The sequence below is a fragment of the Trachinotus anak genome, unplaced genomic scaffold, assembly GCF_046630095.1.
Source record: "Trachinotus anak isolate AG129_WGS33_773 ecotype Australia unplaced genomic scaffold, CSIRO_AGI_Tana_v1 ptg000025l, whole genome shotgun sequence".
Lineage (NCBI taxonomy): Eukaryota > Metazoa > Chordata > Actinopteri > Carangiformes > Carangidae > Trachinotus > Trachinotus anak.
In genome coordinates, this window is record NW_027273876.1 from 21,719,265 (window position 1) to 21,735,000 (window position 15,736).

General features: G+C 44.0%; 2 protein-coding genes across 23 annotated transcripts in view; one reads left to right on the forward strand and one right to left on the reverse strand.

The window, feature by feature from the left end:
• Positions 1 to 4,768, forward strand: part of myocd (myocardin) — a 114,942-nt gene extending 110,174 nt beyond the window's left edge. For 8 of the 10 annotated variants that reach the window (XM_071462148.1, XM_071462150.1, XM_071462153.1 and 5 more), the window contains 2 exons: positions 1,247 to 1,304; positions 1,465 to 4,768. In XM_071462148.1, coding sequence (XP_071318249.1) covers positions 1,247 to 1,304; positions 1,465 to 2,057 — 651 coding nt within the window. In that variant the 3' untranslated portion in view covers positions 2,058 to 4,768. The remainder of the gene's footprint in view (positions 1 to 1,246; positions 1,305 to 1,464) is intronic. The other 2 variants (XM_071462149.1, XM_071462154.1) reach the window with 1 other exon arrangement.
• Positions 4,765 to 15,736, reverse strand: part of map2k4b (mitogen-activated protein kinase kinase 4b) — a 16,635-nt gene continuing 5,663 nt past the window's right edge. For 2 of the 13 annotated variants that reach the window (XM_071462173.1, XM_071462167.1), the window contains 12 exons: positions 15,429 to 15,461; positions 14,231 to 14,291; positions 13,330 to 13,504; positions 11,687 to 11,806; positions 11,178 to 11,297; positions 11,030 to 11,081; positions 10,690 to 10,817; positions 9,884 to 9,961; positions 9,643 to 9,791; positions 9,376 to 9,421; positions 8,557 to 8,657; positions 4,765 to 6,762 (listed from right to left, as the gene is read on the reverse strand). In XM_071462173.1, coding sequence (XP_071318274.1) covers positions 6,711 to 6,762; positions 8,557 to 8,657; positions 9,376 to 9,421; positions 9,643 to 9,791; positions 9,884 to 9,961; positions 10,690 to 10,817; positions 11,030 to 11,081; positions 11,178 to 11,297; positions 11,687 to 11,806; positions 13,330 to 13,504; positions 14,231 to 14,291; positions 15,429 to 15,461 — 1,115 coding nt within the window. In that variant the 3' untranslated portion in view covers positions 4,765 to 6,710. Of the gene's footprint in view, positions 8,658 to 9,375; positions 9,422 to 9,642; positions 9,792 to 9,883; positions 9,962 to 10,689; positions 10,818 to 11,029; positions 11,082 to 11,177; positions 11,298 to 11,686; positions 11,807 to 13,329; positions 13,505 to 14,230; positions 15,573 to 15,736 lie in introns of those variants that run through there. The other 11 variants (XM_071462165.1, XM_071462162.1, XM_071462168.1 and 8 more) reach the window with 7 other exon arrangements.

Sequence of the window (15,736 nt, forward strand, 5' to 3'; positions counted from 1 at the left end):
GACGAGCAAGATGTGTCAAAATATAGAAAATATGAGTGGAAGCTCCTTCTGACTCTTGACACTGATGATGTTGCGAGCTAGCCCGTTAGCTCAACTAGACGCTATATCATTCTGACAATGGGAAATAACCAAAGCTACTAGCTTGCTAGCTAACATAAAGCTAACATTGAAAAGGTTACTATACCTAAATTACAGAGAAATAAAACTGCATTTATCTCGCATGGTATCAGGCTGTGCTGATGGTTTTGGTTTGAATCGTTCAGTCGGGAGCTTCCCATCCCACCTGATATGGTGCTCACAGGTGTAAAAAAAAAAATTATGACATTTATTTTTTCTTTCAAAAAGTGATTGAAGACAAAAGCAGCAAAATGTACTGAATATCGAGGACGGAAACTACCAAAATCAAAATTAAATAAATAATTTTTCCAGTAAATGCACCAAAATAATACTAAAAATAAATACAGCCATTAATTAGGTAATAAATTGATATTTATGTTATAATTTACTTCTGTATTTATTTATCTTTAATTCCCCAATTTATTTACTTTCCCATTTAAATTTCCATTTTATCCATTTTTTTTAAATTTAATAAACATATTAAATCTTTATTTCCCCAAAATGTATTTGTTTCTGTATTTTTGTTTTACATTTTTAATGTATTTCTGCTTCATAGAAATAGAGGGGGCTGTCACTCAAAATGTGTTATGGGGTCAACTTTTATATGTTGACCTGTGGCTGGGCTCACAACAGAAGCAGGTACCATTAGACAACGGAGGCACTTAGCTAATCCATCTGAAAATAAGACACACATTTTATTACTTACTTATTTTATTATTTCATTGTTATTATTATTTTATATGGATTTATTTTTAATATTACTTTTTGGTGCATTTAATAGCATATTCATTTATTTATTGAGTCGTTTATTTATGTTTGATTTTGGCAGTTTTAGTCCCCCACACCTGAGAGATGAACAGAGCATTGAGTAGATGCTGCTGGAGTAAAACGTCATCATTACAATGAAAACTGTTAAGTCAGATGCTCGGATCCATACAGACTCTCTTCTGCCTAAAGCTTGAAAAACTAGTTGAATTTAGTTCATCTCAACCAATAAACTGTTCTGTTAGGAGTCGACTGCTTGAGAGCTTGCATATATTCATTTAAAATCCTTTAATACAACTGGATCAAATGTTTAATAGATAAACGCTGTCCAACTGATAAAAAATAATCACTTTTATCATTACAGCAACTGACCAGAAGTCAGCAGATGGATGAACTTCTGGATGTCCTCATAGAGAGCGGAGGTGAGTCCAACTGTGAAACTGTAGCTGACACTGCATGTGAGTTCAAGTCTTTTTGTAAATCACCGCGTGCACTGGCTTCAAATTTCACCCCACACTCTGGTGTCAGGTCCCACTTCCTGCCGTGACCCTCTCTCCTCTCCTCTTCCTCTTCCTCTTCAAGAGATGCCAGCTAACGCCAGAGAAGAGAGGGAGAGGTCCTCTGTAACCAAAGTTGTGCCTCACATTACTGTGTCCTCAGGGTGTCCCGGCCTCCTCATCCCGAGGTTCCACCGTCACTATGAACAGCTCTACCCCACCCAGCCCCCTTACGACCACTCGGCCAATCACATCACCGAGAGCCACCTGGAGACTCTGCTGGGAAGCCCGGTTGGCCGGGGAGGGGAAGTGGCCCTTCTTAAAATGGCTACCGAGGACGGGGGCCTGGAAGACGAAGGGAACAGAGAGGGCCACCACCGCCATCCTCACCACCCCCCGCAGGACAAGCTTCTGCCCAGCAGAGACCAGATGGACACCCCGCTGTCGCCTGTCAGCTCCAAGGCGTCCGCCTTCCCCGAGGTGCAGGGGATGGTCAGCATGACGTTCAGCGAGACGCCGTGGGAAACGATGGAGTGGCTGGACCTGATGCCGCCCAGCTCAGCCACGGCCTTCAGTGTGGCTCCGCCCACTGGCCCCAGCATCTTCAACACAGAGTTTCTGGATATCACAGACATTAACTTGAACTCTGCCATGGACCTCCACCTGGAGCACTGGTGAAAGCAGCAGCACCGCCCAAGTGCCATCAGCCGTCCCCCAGCTGATATCAGCTCTGCCCACAACCAAAGAACAACTGAGGTCTTCCTTCAACAGCTTCAGTCCAAGTGCCAGAATTTACTCCTCATTATCACCCAGTGGGATGTTAGACTGTTTGCCTACACCAGAGATTTATATTTTGACTTATCTTCTCCAGACGAGGTTCTTATGTCGTCGTCACACCCAGAATCCAGAGACCCCGTGGTTCTGGACACGATCGCACAACTGCCAAACAAGTATGACAGTGGACACATGAAGGATTTTCTAGACTACATAAGGACGTCGTTACATTATCCTTATGCAACATCAGTGTTATGCCACCTAGACTTGAAGACACATTTTGACAATCATTGTAAACTTTCTGAGTCTGTGTTTGTATTACTGGAAAAAAAAACGAAAGGAATTACAAGGTGAATTGGAATGCTTAGTGTGGCCATTTTGTAAATATCATAACATGTACTGACAGAGACAAGTTGACGTCTGCATATTTTGTCAGTGGCGTGGGAACGGACACGGACCACAGATCAAGTGTATTATGTAAGCGACTCCTCATTTGATGTAAATATGACAAAAAAAATCTCACTGTGCACCTCTAGCTTAATACACATTTGTCACAGTTTGCTTGAACTTAGAATATGTGTGTACAAGTGGTTGTCATTCCTTTGAAGGTCCTTTTTTTTTTTTTATACGAGTTTCTTTTCACTATTTGGCCTCTTTCTCCACAGAAATGAATGTCTTACCGTTTTAATTGGAAGACAAACTGTGCCTTATTTTATTATACAACTTTTATACCAATTCCCCTTTTACAATTTTATATAAATTTACTATTACCTGAAAGACATTGACAGATATTAATACACTAAGCTCCAACATTAATTCAGTTGTTTTTCAAAATCAGACAAAAATGCAACTTCATCTCTATTTGTATAAATTTCACCCTCTCTATCTTCAGGCCAATCACAGTTATTTATTTTGTGTTTTTTATATTTATATTTTATCCTGTATTTATACTGGCATTCCTTCCTAACAGATTGGGGCTCTTTTTTAGATTTAATGGAAAACTCCAGTGCCACCATTTTTGACATTTCTTCGTAAACCAGTTCTCTTAAAAAATGTGATGCAAAGTGAAGGAACCTCTTTGAAAAGCCATGCTTTCTGAAAACACTTAAAGAATCATGTGAAGTGGAAATGCCCATTATTAGCACTTGTGAATAGGAAAATGTAATATATTCAGACCTTTACTGTGAATACTGCATCTAACACAACACATACCGGAGCCAGCCTAGACACACAGTAGTTAGCCTAATGTGAACGCTTTTAAAAACACACCTTTGAAGATTTAGTTTTAGTCAGTAAGTGTCTGTTTTTCACACATGTAAAAACTTGAAGGAATAGTTGAACATTCTGGGATTTACACGGGTTTCTTACTGAGAGCTAGATGAGATCATTGATACCACTCCTGTAGCTGTCTGCTAAATATAAGGCTACAGCTAGCAGCCCGTTAGCTTACCTTGCTAAGCTTGTTACCAGTCTGCATACCGGCTCCTCTAATGTACTTAATTCTCTTTAACCCTCTTGTACACAAGGTCACAATGAGCGTTAACCATCATTCACTGTTAATTTTTAGCCTTTCCCTTAGATTAGCTTACCCTAGTATCTTATTGGTAGCTAGCATTCCTAAAGCTCACTAATTGTTGAGTTGAACCTGACACATAAAACCACAAATGATTGTTTTAGAGGTGTTGGTTTGTGTTTTGTTGCAGACGGAGCCAGACTGGTCATTATTCCATTCTTAATGCTATCATAAGCTAACAGTCTCCTAGCTACAGCTAAGTACACAGAGCTGCAGGGATGACGGATTTCTGTGGTCCAACCCTGAAGTCATCATCACCTGGTTCCTCCACTAACAGCCAATAGGATTTCTCCGTTGTGTTTTGGATGATCAGAGAAAATCAGCAACAGTTTCTGACCCTGACAGGTTTGGTTCAGCAGGATCATCTTCACTAATGACTCCACTTTATGATGTTTGAAGCCTAAACACAACCAGCAGCAGTAAAAAGCTCATGTTAGGCTCTAAACCAACGACACCACGGTCACATGACTTCACCGTCACCACCACTAACCTCCAGCCTGTAGTCTGATTCAGCTCTGAGCTCTTCTACAGAAGCCTTTCCTCTGACAGAGTTAGTGACAGTCTGTAGAAACACAGCGAGGCTGTAAAGGTGGACTGGTGAGGAGGTCGGTTTTCTCATCTAGTTACGGTTTATGTGTTATTTCCCAAAATGTGACACTATTGCTGTGAGTGCGTTGGCCAATAAATTTCTTGCATTTGCAGTTGTGTCCTCTGTAAACGTGGGTCTCATATTTTGTTGTTTCGACCAAATATTTTGTTTCTGTTGCTTATGAAGTGTTGCACTTATTAAATGGGTTCTTTGGTTACATGTAGGTATTGACGGCCATCTTGAATTTGTGACAAAGCTGATATTCTTTACTCTCTGTCCTTTCTAAGAATATCTTCTTCTATCCATTTTCCCTAATCAAGAAAAGACAAACACGTGACAGAAGCTTCCATGTTGCTTGGCCACTGACTTGCTTTACTATTGTAAAAACAGTATTTGCCTGCATCCCTGTATACTACAGAAAGAAAAGCAATAAACTAATCACAGCAAAATGAAGTCGGCAGTTACTCTTTTATTTATGTCTGATTCACAAGAAGCACACAATAAAAGCTTTTCATCTTTTCCATGGGAACTTTATTTGTAACCCTCGATAAAGATACAATATAATATTCATTGCCCTTAATATTATCTTATAATCTAATATGAACATTCTAGTAAATTGCAATTTATACAACGTGTCCCCTGGAGATTCATATTCACCAGTGGTAAGTTAGCTTCCTGGAAACACATCCCATGAGAAACAAACAGATGTGGAAACTGTTTGCACTGAAACAGTTTCCTCTGTCGTGTCGAATGTGTCTGTGGGTTTTCTCTGGGGTTTGCACCATTTCGCTTTACAGAAATGAAATGGAAAGAACAGAGCCGACAGAAACCTCCCACAGAGAGAATCCTGTCTGGTCGACAATGCATCTTCACCATCTTGGTTGTAATGAGTCACTGTCCCGAGTAAACCACGACGATCCCGTCTAGTTCGCCGACAGTGGAGCCCGTTTTCCAACATGGCTGACATCTGTAGAGGCCTGTGTCATGGAGCTTTAAGTAAAACTTTTCTTTCGTCTTGGAGCTTGTGAAATACAAGTTTTTTAATCTGCCTCTTTGCAGGACCCAACTTTATTAAGGTACAACACTAACACTGCCCCTTGTGTGCGGCCGTTCCTGTGATATAATCAAACTCCATGTATGTGTATGAGGAAGGAAAGGCCATAAATAAACTATAAATCTGAACAAAGTCAATCAGCGATGACAACAGTCTAAAAACGTATTTTCTTCACATTAAAGGTGGAGTAAGTGATTCTGGAGAAATACCACACCCCTCCCTTCAGTGCTCCTTCAGAGGCTCCGCCCCCAAACACAATGGTGTCCAGAGCATCTTAAACGACATTAAAGTCAAAACCAACCGTGTAACACAAAACGTCCAACATCCAAAACACAACAGTTTGTTGTTTAGATTTTGTTTTTACAAAACTAAAATGCTAAGCTTATAGCTAAGCTAACAAGGAAAGTAACTTTACTTGGCCGAGCATTTCAAATTAAGCATCCAATCAAATGATCCTGTGCTAGAAGGTGAGGCTTTAAAACCCTTCACACGTACAGATAAACACCATGACACACAGCGACAGCAAACTGTGGCTACAGCTGCTGCTAAGCTAACGTCACACCAACATCAGCGCGTCTGTGGCAAACTACAGAGTTCTCTCAGGACACTCGCCCCGACGTCGCCCCCAGCCCCCCCCCCCCTGTGTCCTGTGCACGAGAATTTCTGAATTTGACAGAAAGTGTATTGATTAGAATCATTTACTCCACCTTTAAGATAAAAAATAATAACCATACGGACTCGTATCATTTGTTGACAATACAGAAAATATAAATAATTCCACGCATTTACATTACAAGTCTCTACAGCGTCCCGGTGTTGGGGGGGTCACCGGCCTCACAGACGGCCTGGTTACTCAGAGAGATGTTCGTCAGCGCCCTCGCCTGGTGGGCGTGGCTTTGTGAGACGGAATAACAGAGGCCGGGTCTCAATAGTCTCAGAGTTGCCGCTCCCCGTCACCTGGCCCAGAGCGGTAAACTCCAGTCCATCAGCGCCGGAGGGGGAGGACAGGTGAGGGGACGTGCTTTTAGACTACGGAGACACGTCCCAAGAGTAACACATGGTTTGGTGTGGAAACATTCTGTCATCAGTGCAAGCCAGAGAGACGCCGAGTTCACGGTCACCTGAAGGGTCAAAGGGCAGTCACTGTCCGGGGAGCGGCCTCCCCCCTCTCCTGACAGCTGTGTGGTTGGCGGACAGTTTGTCGTTCAGCAGCATCGTTACTCTCAACAGGAAACCTGCTCCCGAGCCTCTGGAGCGCGGTCACTGCTGCGCGTGGCGGCGGCTGAGCAGTGGGACTGTGACAGGCCGCACTCACGCTCGGCCTCAAACCTCGTCACCGCTTCAAATGATGGCGTCTGTGTTTGAGGGCTGAGCCTGAGCAGTGGAGCAGAACCTGCCGGGGACAGCAGAGTAGATGCACTATATACAAACACATTTACACTGAGGGGCCGAGCCGGAAGGTCCTCCACACCGGGAGACGTCCGAGTGGCTGAGCCCCGGTTTCTGCATCTGAGTTGCAGAAATGTCTTTTTTTGTCGGTGAAGACTGAAAAACTCAGAAGGCCATGAAACAACACTCAGCCCTGGTCTGTCTGGATTCTTCTAATCCGAAAATATTCACATTATTATTAACATTAAGATTTTTAACCACTGTACCACCTCCAAACAAACATGCTAACGTTAGCTCCTTGTCTGATTCAACACCATCACTTGGTGTATTCATCTATGTTGAAACAAACGTGGCGTCGGGTCCGTGCGCTCTGGGGTGAGAGCTCACTGATGAGGCTCCACGCCAGCGAGAACTGGGACGCTCCGAAGCGAACAAAGCTTTTGTTGTTACTGGTGAAGAGAAGCAGCTTCTCTTCTTAAACTTAGCGCCAACTCTTTCCTCTCACAGTTACAATGACAAACACCTGCAGATCAAATCAGCTGTAACTGATCAAAGTTCATTCTGTCGTGTCTGAAATGAAATATGAGATTTTACATTTCAATCAAAACCAAGTGAGCGGTCTCCTTTCTGCACAGAAACGATCTGACGTCACGTTTAAGAGAATCCATCAGTTTCATCCTGTCACATTATTAAAGTAAGTCGGTTTCGTTCAGTTTAAACATGTAATCAACATTTCATATCCTCTGTGCTGAGCTCCTGTCAGCTCACGTTGCAGCTGAGAGGTTAACATGATTAGATTCCAATTCAATAAGTGGATTGAACTTATTGAATTTAACAGCTCTGAGAACAGCAGCTGTACATTTCTTTCACTCATTCATTCGTCAACCACACAGTGGATCCTTTCAGGGTCACGGGGGAACTTTTTTTTGCAACTTGGGAAATTACAAGTTAAATTTGTACATGTGTGTTGTATATTTGTATACGTGACTTTTTTTTTATCTGACACTAAGGACTTTGCAAAAGCACCTTTAAAGTGAGAAGTGTTGTTAAACGACCTCCTGGGTTTTTATCCGTCATCAGCCCAACGCTCAGCTGTCTGACTGGAACGTGACGAGAGCTCCACCCGTGGCTCGCTGTGGAGGTGAGAGACGTCTGGACAAACTCTCACAGATTGCATATCGATAAAAAGCAAAGCCACACCAGCGCGTCCATGAACACTTTGCATCCTCAGCCTCTGACCACGAGTGAAGGTGCCGACAACAAACTGCGTGAAGTGTGTGTGTGTGTGTGTGTGTGTGTTTGGACAGTGGGTCTGTCGGGAACATCTGTACATGTCAACATATCAGAGGTGAACACACATATGCATACATACAGTCCACAATGTACAACCCAATAGGCGTCTTTTGTTCATACGTCGTGAGCGTCAACTTTTTATTTGGTAGATTCTGTGTTTGAGTTCAAGTAAATGTCTTTATATCTGTAGATTCTTTTCCCTCACACATAGAGAAGCATTTTACTAAGACAACGTTCTGTCTTCAAGTGTTTCTGGCTGAAGATGGATGATGATATGAACGAGGTGAAGGTTTCATTTACAATATTCATCTTATTGCACCGGGCGGTTGGGACTTGGTTCCTTTCTTCTTTGGAACAAGTGAATAAACAGATGATCCTACGTAACTCTGAGGGCTAAGATGTCAAGCGTCGCATCACAAAGCTTAGTGTCCCACCCACTGTGTGTTGGGTGACCCCCCCCCCGCCCACCCACCACCCCACAGCCTAACTCAGTCAGTCCACATACATCGGAGAGATGGGAGAGGCAGGGATCTGATCCAGGATGCGACATACGTAGCTGGCGACGTCCACGAATCTCTCCTCGTACATCAGGATAAAGGGGTGTTTCTGAGGGAGAGAGACACAGTGTTAGTCTGGTGAGAGAGGAAACCGAGGAGCTGCTGGTCTGACAAGAGATCGTCTGCGTCCTGAGTCTGTCCAGCTGTTGTCCCTCATGACCAGCTGATCTGATATTTAATCTGATGTAAAGGAGAATGAGAAACACAGCGTTCAGAAAGTATTCAGACCCCTGAATGTTGCAGTTTTAACCTCAAATCAATCCCCTCATCACTCAAAGCCACAGAAGTCCTGAAAGAGAAGTGATTTTTTTTATTGTCAGGATCATTTCTCCATTTCTTCTTGTGTGAGAGCAGGTGGAGACAGGAAGAGACTGAGCTGTGAGGAAGACAAAGTAAAACCAGGATGTTTTACTCTGGGCTCGTGGCTGCAGTGTGAGGAGGGAAACGTGGCAGAGCAACCACAAGAGAACAAACAGACATATAACAACACAGACCTGCTGCTGTTCCACTCTGATTTCACCTGACAACAGATGACGACGACCTGTTCTCTCAGCGACTGTTCAAACTAAACTAAGCGTGTTCATCAGCCTGCGACTAGTTAACACCAAACAAAGAGCGTGGACGTGACAGGAGGCGCAGACAACACATTCAGCTGGAACTACAGTGTCAGCTCTGCATCTCTGTGGACACTTCACTGTTAAATCAGTTCATGGTCTTTTTCAACTTTAAAATGAAGGTGAAATGTACAGAAGGGTCCTTGAACTCACCAGAAGCTCCTTGTACTTTGGCCTTTTTGACTCGTCCTTTGTAAGGCTGCACAGGAAAACAAGAAAATCAAACGCGTCAGAGACTAAACTCAAAACCTCCGTTCTGAAGGGGCTAAGCTGATTATTGGAATCAAACCAACCAGGTTGAAATTGTTCAGTAACACTGATGAAGACCATGAGACATGACTGAAAGCTGGAAAAATCTAGATTTTATTTTCTCCAGGACGTGAAAGAGTGTGTGTGTGTGTGTGTGTGTGTGTGTGTTACCATAGGTTGACGAAGTTGATGAACTTGGGGGAGAACTGTCTCTCCTCGGAGTTGCTGAGCTGAGGAGGTTCTCCTTTCACCACCTGGGTCAGCTGATCAAAAACACTATTCCACTTGGGGTAAGGAAATCTTCCTGTGGCGAGCTCGTACTGAAACAACAACAACACACACACACACACTTTAAACAGACGTATTCCACCAGGTCGACCGACTCGTGCTGAACCTGAGGAGATGCTGTTACCAGGGTGATTCCCAGACTCCACACATCAGACCGGACGTCGTAGCCTTGTCTGGAGGCGCTGGGGTCTATCCTCTCAGGCTGAGAACACACACACACACACACACACACACACACACACACACACACACACACACACACACACACACACACACACGTTGGCTGTCACTTCAGTATATTTATAGAAAGTAAAGACACTGAGTCTTAAATGTCTTCGTTCAGTTTCATGTGTAGAAATCATTCATCAATATTCATCATATTTCTTTCTATACTGGATTTCTTCCATCTCTTCCTACAGATGCTCCAACCTTCTTACATCTTTAGGCTTACAGGCTTTAAATGTTGTGTTTATCATCTGATTGTCACCAATAAAAGTCTTAATCTCAGTAACAGGAGATTCACTGATTCACCTGAGAAGGTTCAAACAGATTCACTGTGATATTTATCCAGAGAGCAGCTGTGGATCCAGCTGTGGATCCAGCTGTGGATCCAGCTGCTTCAGTCCACTCCAGGACCTGATAGACCTCCCTCTTCCATCTTTGTGTGTCGTTGACGCAGTATTTATTTCATATAAACCTATTTATTCAACTTGTCACTATGTGGAGTTTACAATCATTTATATATTAGATCACAAACTGTTCTATAGTGAACTGATGTCTATTGACTTTTATTTTGAGGCGGGGTGATCTGATTGGTTGCCGGCTGACAGCCACATTAACCTGATGAAGCTCCAGCACTGAAACGTTCTGGACATGAAACTTTTCCCACCATCGCCTCCTGTGAATTTGACTGCTGATCACAGGACCTACCGCCATGTACGGCCTGCAGCCTGCATCTCGGGTCTTGGCTATGGAGTCGACCAGCTGACCGCTGATGCCGAAGTCACACAGCTTGATGTTTCCCTTTCGGTCCATGAGAATGTTGGAAGGTTTGATGTCTGAAGCCACAGAAACACACAAAACCTCATAAAACACTGAGACTCTGTCTGAGTCCAGGTTTTCAATTCAAAATCCAATAAAAATGTTCAGATATTACTATAATAAAATTAATTCCACATGATTTTACGGTTGTCAGGCTGAAACAGGCCTTTGAGTCGTACTTTAGATCAACAGTATCAGGTATGAATATTGATAAAATTCACAAACTCACCTCTGTGAATTATTTTCAAGTTTTCTTTTAAGTGGTTCAGTGCTTTAACGGTCTGTTGAGGACAAAATCAAAAACACTCTGGTCACTTTCTAACCACACACACGGCTCTGAAACCAACATCTGAAGAGAGAGAGAATCTTCTGCTCACCGCTAATGTTATTTTGCCTAATATTTCCTCTGGAATGACGTCATCTAATGCACAATATACATATTTGTAGAATTTGTCTAATGAGGTAGACATGAGTTCCATACAAATCCAACAGTCGCCCTGAAACACAGAGTCACAGGTTAGAGTCAAACCTTCAGCTGCTCGACGTCACTGTCACTTTAAACGACTGATGATCAATCAGATGTCAGAGGATCTATAATGTTACTCCAACGTAAACGAGGCTTGGGCAAGATCCAAACATCTCCACACAGTTGAGCCCAAATATCAAGACATACCACATTATTCCATAAAGAATTCACGTTATAAATGATTTATTTTAGAAACATAATGTAAATATAAACATCACATATGGTGAGAAATCTTGTGATATTCAAAATCACTGAATGATCAGCTCGAGTCTGATGTAAGCACAAACTATTTTAGGAGGTAGAACGTGACCACAGACAGGTGACGGTGGTGCGTTTGAGGACCGTGTGGGTTTGTCAGACCTCTCTGAAGAGAGCGCCGTAGAACTGAACGATGTAGGGACAGTCGCTGCTCCTCATCACCACGTCCAGGTCCATCAGCAGCTGCTTCTGCTCCTTCTCGTCCACGGTGGAGCGAATCCTCTGAGGGACACAGAAACACACACTTCACACATTCGTTCACACGTCTGCTCCGCAACCATCCAACCTGCAGTGATGGGTTCAAGGCGCCGTTACCTCACCACAGATCTGTGTCTTTCCTCTGTGGCTGCTACAAACTAAATCACTGATTAACCTGCAGATTATTTTTTGATGAATGGATCAGTGGTCTGAAGCTGATGTCTGTGTGTGTCTTGACACTGGAAATAACACGACCACATGTATCAGGCTTTTTTATTGTTTCTGTTTGAAAAATGAGCAAAGAAACTGATTGATTATCAGGATAACTGCTGATTATTGTTGATCAACCGATCGATTAATCGCCTCAGCTGTGGGTCAGTTTAACTGTGACACGAGTGTAAGATGAGTCTGGTAAAGTGTCAGGTTTCAGTCCGCGGCTCCTGATCACAGAGTTCTACTTGTTTCTACTTTAACCAGCTGATAAGAAGCTGCTGTGATCGACTGTTGAACCACATGATCAATCCACTGATCAGCCGCTCAGCTGCTTCAGACTCATCTTGGTCTTAAAAAGCCTCGTATATTGCTTCATATCAAATCGATCAATCAGCAGAATAAATCCATGACCTCATCAGCTCCAGCCGCTTTTCTGTCGTCTGCTTCTAGAAATGACCAAATACTGAGAAGAGAAAACTGAGGAATCATGAGCCACTCTTCAGTTTCACAGCTACAATCAGCTCAGTGTGGTCGTACGTCTCCACCAATCACCAGGTTACAGGAAGTATGATCACAATCTAACTAACCAACTGCAGATCAGACAAACTGCTTCCTGTTTACTGTGGCGCCGGCCGCTGTAATCCTGAACACTCTGTGGCTTTTATGATTTTCTTTGTCTCCTTAGCTGAATGAGGGAACCTGTTCTCTGGGATATTCACTATAGTGAACAGCAGCACATGTCGCCTGTGATGCAGCTGGTTGCTGGTTGGTCTTTGAGAAGCATGAAGCTAATCAGAGCTTCATGGTCTCCGTCTCATAGGAAACCTACAGGAAACCTACAGCAGAGGGCGGTTCCTGTGTGTACTGTGAAACATAATCCTGCCGGCGCCACTTCCTGTTGACACCGGCTCGCACGTGCCCAGTGTACGTGATGCTCATGTGTGTGTGTGTGTGTGTGTTTTCAGGTGTTAGTGTGGATGCACATAAAACCCAGACATCTGAGTTAAAATGTGTCATAATTAATGTATGAATTCATGAGTTGTGACCTAAAGAGTATTTTGTGAGGTAACAGTGACCTTGACCCTTGACCTTTAATCACCAAATTCTAATCAGTTCAACTCTGAGTCTAAGTGAATGTTTGAAGTTCCCTCAGTATCACGTTCATGAGAATAGGAAACCATAAAACCTCCGGCTCTGACTGTTGCCGGTGTGCAGCCATGAAAAAGTGAAGCGAACGTCTCTGAGGTTTCATGGAGATAATTCAGTCTGTGTTTTGAAGTGATCAGTCACTGGATGAGGTAACTCCAGGTCAGGTGTGTTTATCAGCGGGTCACCTTCACAGCCATGATCTGGCCCGTGGGCTTGTGGACCATCTTGTTGACGGAGCCGTACGCCCCGCGCCCGATCTCCCCGAGGTCTCTCAGGTCCTCCGCCGTGAAGTCGCAGTGCTGCTCCGGGGAGATCTTCAGCTTCCCCGACGACTCGATGCTGTGTGTCCGCAGACGCTCTCTGGAGGATGAGGAGGATGGAGAGAGCAGGAGGAAGAGCAGAGACAGAGACAGTGTGGAGCCGTGAGGGGAACATACATGAAAGATTATTGTGGCTGTGATGAAGATTTCATCAGTGATCCCTGAGCTTCCGTGAACCTGGAACCTTCACAGCTTCATGAAATCTGAGCTTTTGTTGTGAAGTTTGGCAGGAAGTTCGTTGAAAGTAAAAATGTGGGCATCCTTTTTACTCTGTGACGACACAGAGAAAAGGAGTTAAGTTAAGTAGATTTAAGCTTCATATTAATAATAATAAAAATAATAATCTTCTGCTTTGAGGAACATTTTCTGTCAGTTCAGTGAGATGGTTCCTCTGTTAACTGTGTATGGACCGAAGGAGAAAAGCAAATTCAAATTTATTTAAATATCATGTGAAACAACGCAACTTATCGATCACAGATTAACTGATCAACATCAGTGATAGATCCCTGGGGGGGCCCCCAGGACTAGTACTGGGTTGAAGCCTGGATGTTGAGAATCACTGACTTACAGGGCTGACATTGAAGGCACCAAGTGACGTTTCTGACCATGAACCATCATCAGATTTCCTTTAATGGTCATTTTTATAAAAGGACATAAAAATTAAATAACGCACTCGTTCCTGGGAGCTGCTGAAACACAGGATACACCTGATGTCTGGATGAAACATGAGTCGCCATGACAACCTGTCCCGAGCGTCTGTACTCACATGTGAGGGTTCTGGAAGGAGGGGGGCGTCGGATTGAGCGGGAGCCTGGAGGTGGGTTTCACTGGAGGGTTGGCAAAATTGAGCTTCAGAGCTTTACGTTTACCTGACAGGATAAAGAGAGAAACAGATCCAGATCCCCCACACCACACACCCCCACACCACACTGGGTTCAACCAGCTGTGCAGGCAGAGATACACACAGTGTGACCAAAGCTCCTCTTTTCTCTGGAACATCTGCGCACACTTGAGATAAGCCTCCACTGCACATGTGCAGTGAGAATTATTCAGGAATTTATGCCACAAAACTTTCATATGACTCTGCACAGTTGAATCACACCGACAGGTCCATGGTGGAACTGTGGTGGCGTCGCCATAATTTAGAGATTCAGTCTGTTGAGAGCTGTTCTCAGACCTGTGGTTTATCTCAAGCTCTTCAGGGTCAGAGGAAGCACACGATGCATTTAGAACACAAGCAAAGCGCCAACAGGTACAGAGGTTCCCAATACTCCGGCACTGCACCGGGTCCTTCAGCTTTACGAGCTGCCTTTTGGTCCAATTAAAATATGTAATTCAAATTTTCTTTACACTTCTGTTGCTGCAGCAGATCCAAACAGAGCCTTTCTGCAGGCTGCTGATATTGGGAACCCCCGTCCTGAACTTTTCTACTGAGAACTTTTTAAAAAAAAGTGCAAACAGTTCCCTCAGATATCAAAGTGACCCAACACTCAGGCAGCACTTCATCCAGGTTTAAACTGATTCAAGTCACATGTTACAGCTGAAGCTGATTTAAGTGTCATCTGATGCATCTCCAGGAAATACCTGATTAAAGCTTTGGCTGCTTCTCCTAAAGTGCTGCGTTTAAGTGTTGAGTTCTCTTTGCCCTCTTCAACCAGCTCTCAAACTTTAAGCCCCGGCGCAAATGAATCTTCCTCGGCCGTAACTGAATTTGTGACAGGTCAGAGCAGTGAACAGTGGACAGACTCCCCAACTACCAGAGCACCACACAGGCCGTCTCAGTAGTTTACAGAGGTCCCACTTCACCTGCTTCATCCCAATCTAATGTGAGGAATGTGGAGGTGAGTCATGAGGCAGCGGGGCGCTCTCTCAGCTGAGAGGCAGCGAGGGAAGGAAACCGCTGCAGACTACTGAGGTGCTCCCACAGACAGGTCGTGTGCTTCGAGTGAGAGTCTCTTGCTTACTTTGGGAAAGTCCCGTCAGGCTTATCTGAAACCCTGAAGTGAAGAAAACACATTTTACTACAGTTTCTGAGGGCTTGTTTATGTGCGAGTGGGTACAGGGCAGGTCGCTGTGAGAGTGTGGAGGAGGCACCGTCACTTGGGTGGGTGTGGGCCGGTGCACTGCCATGCAGCTGTGTGTGAGGACGTGGCTGCATTGTGTCCAGCAGGTCTGGTCAACACTGGCCCCACAGCAGAATGTGTGTGACTGCTGGATTGTGCTGGTTCATCTGCACAGTTATCACTTCACTGCTTTTTCTCATTCAACATCA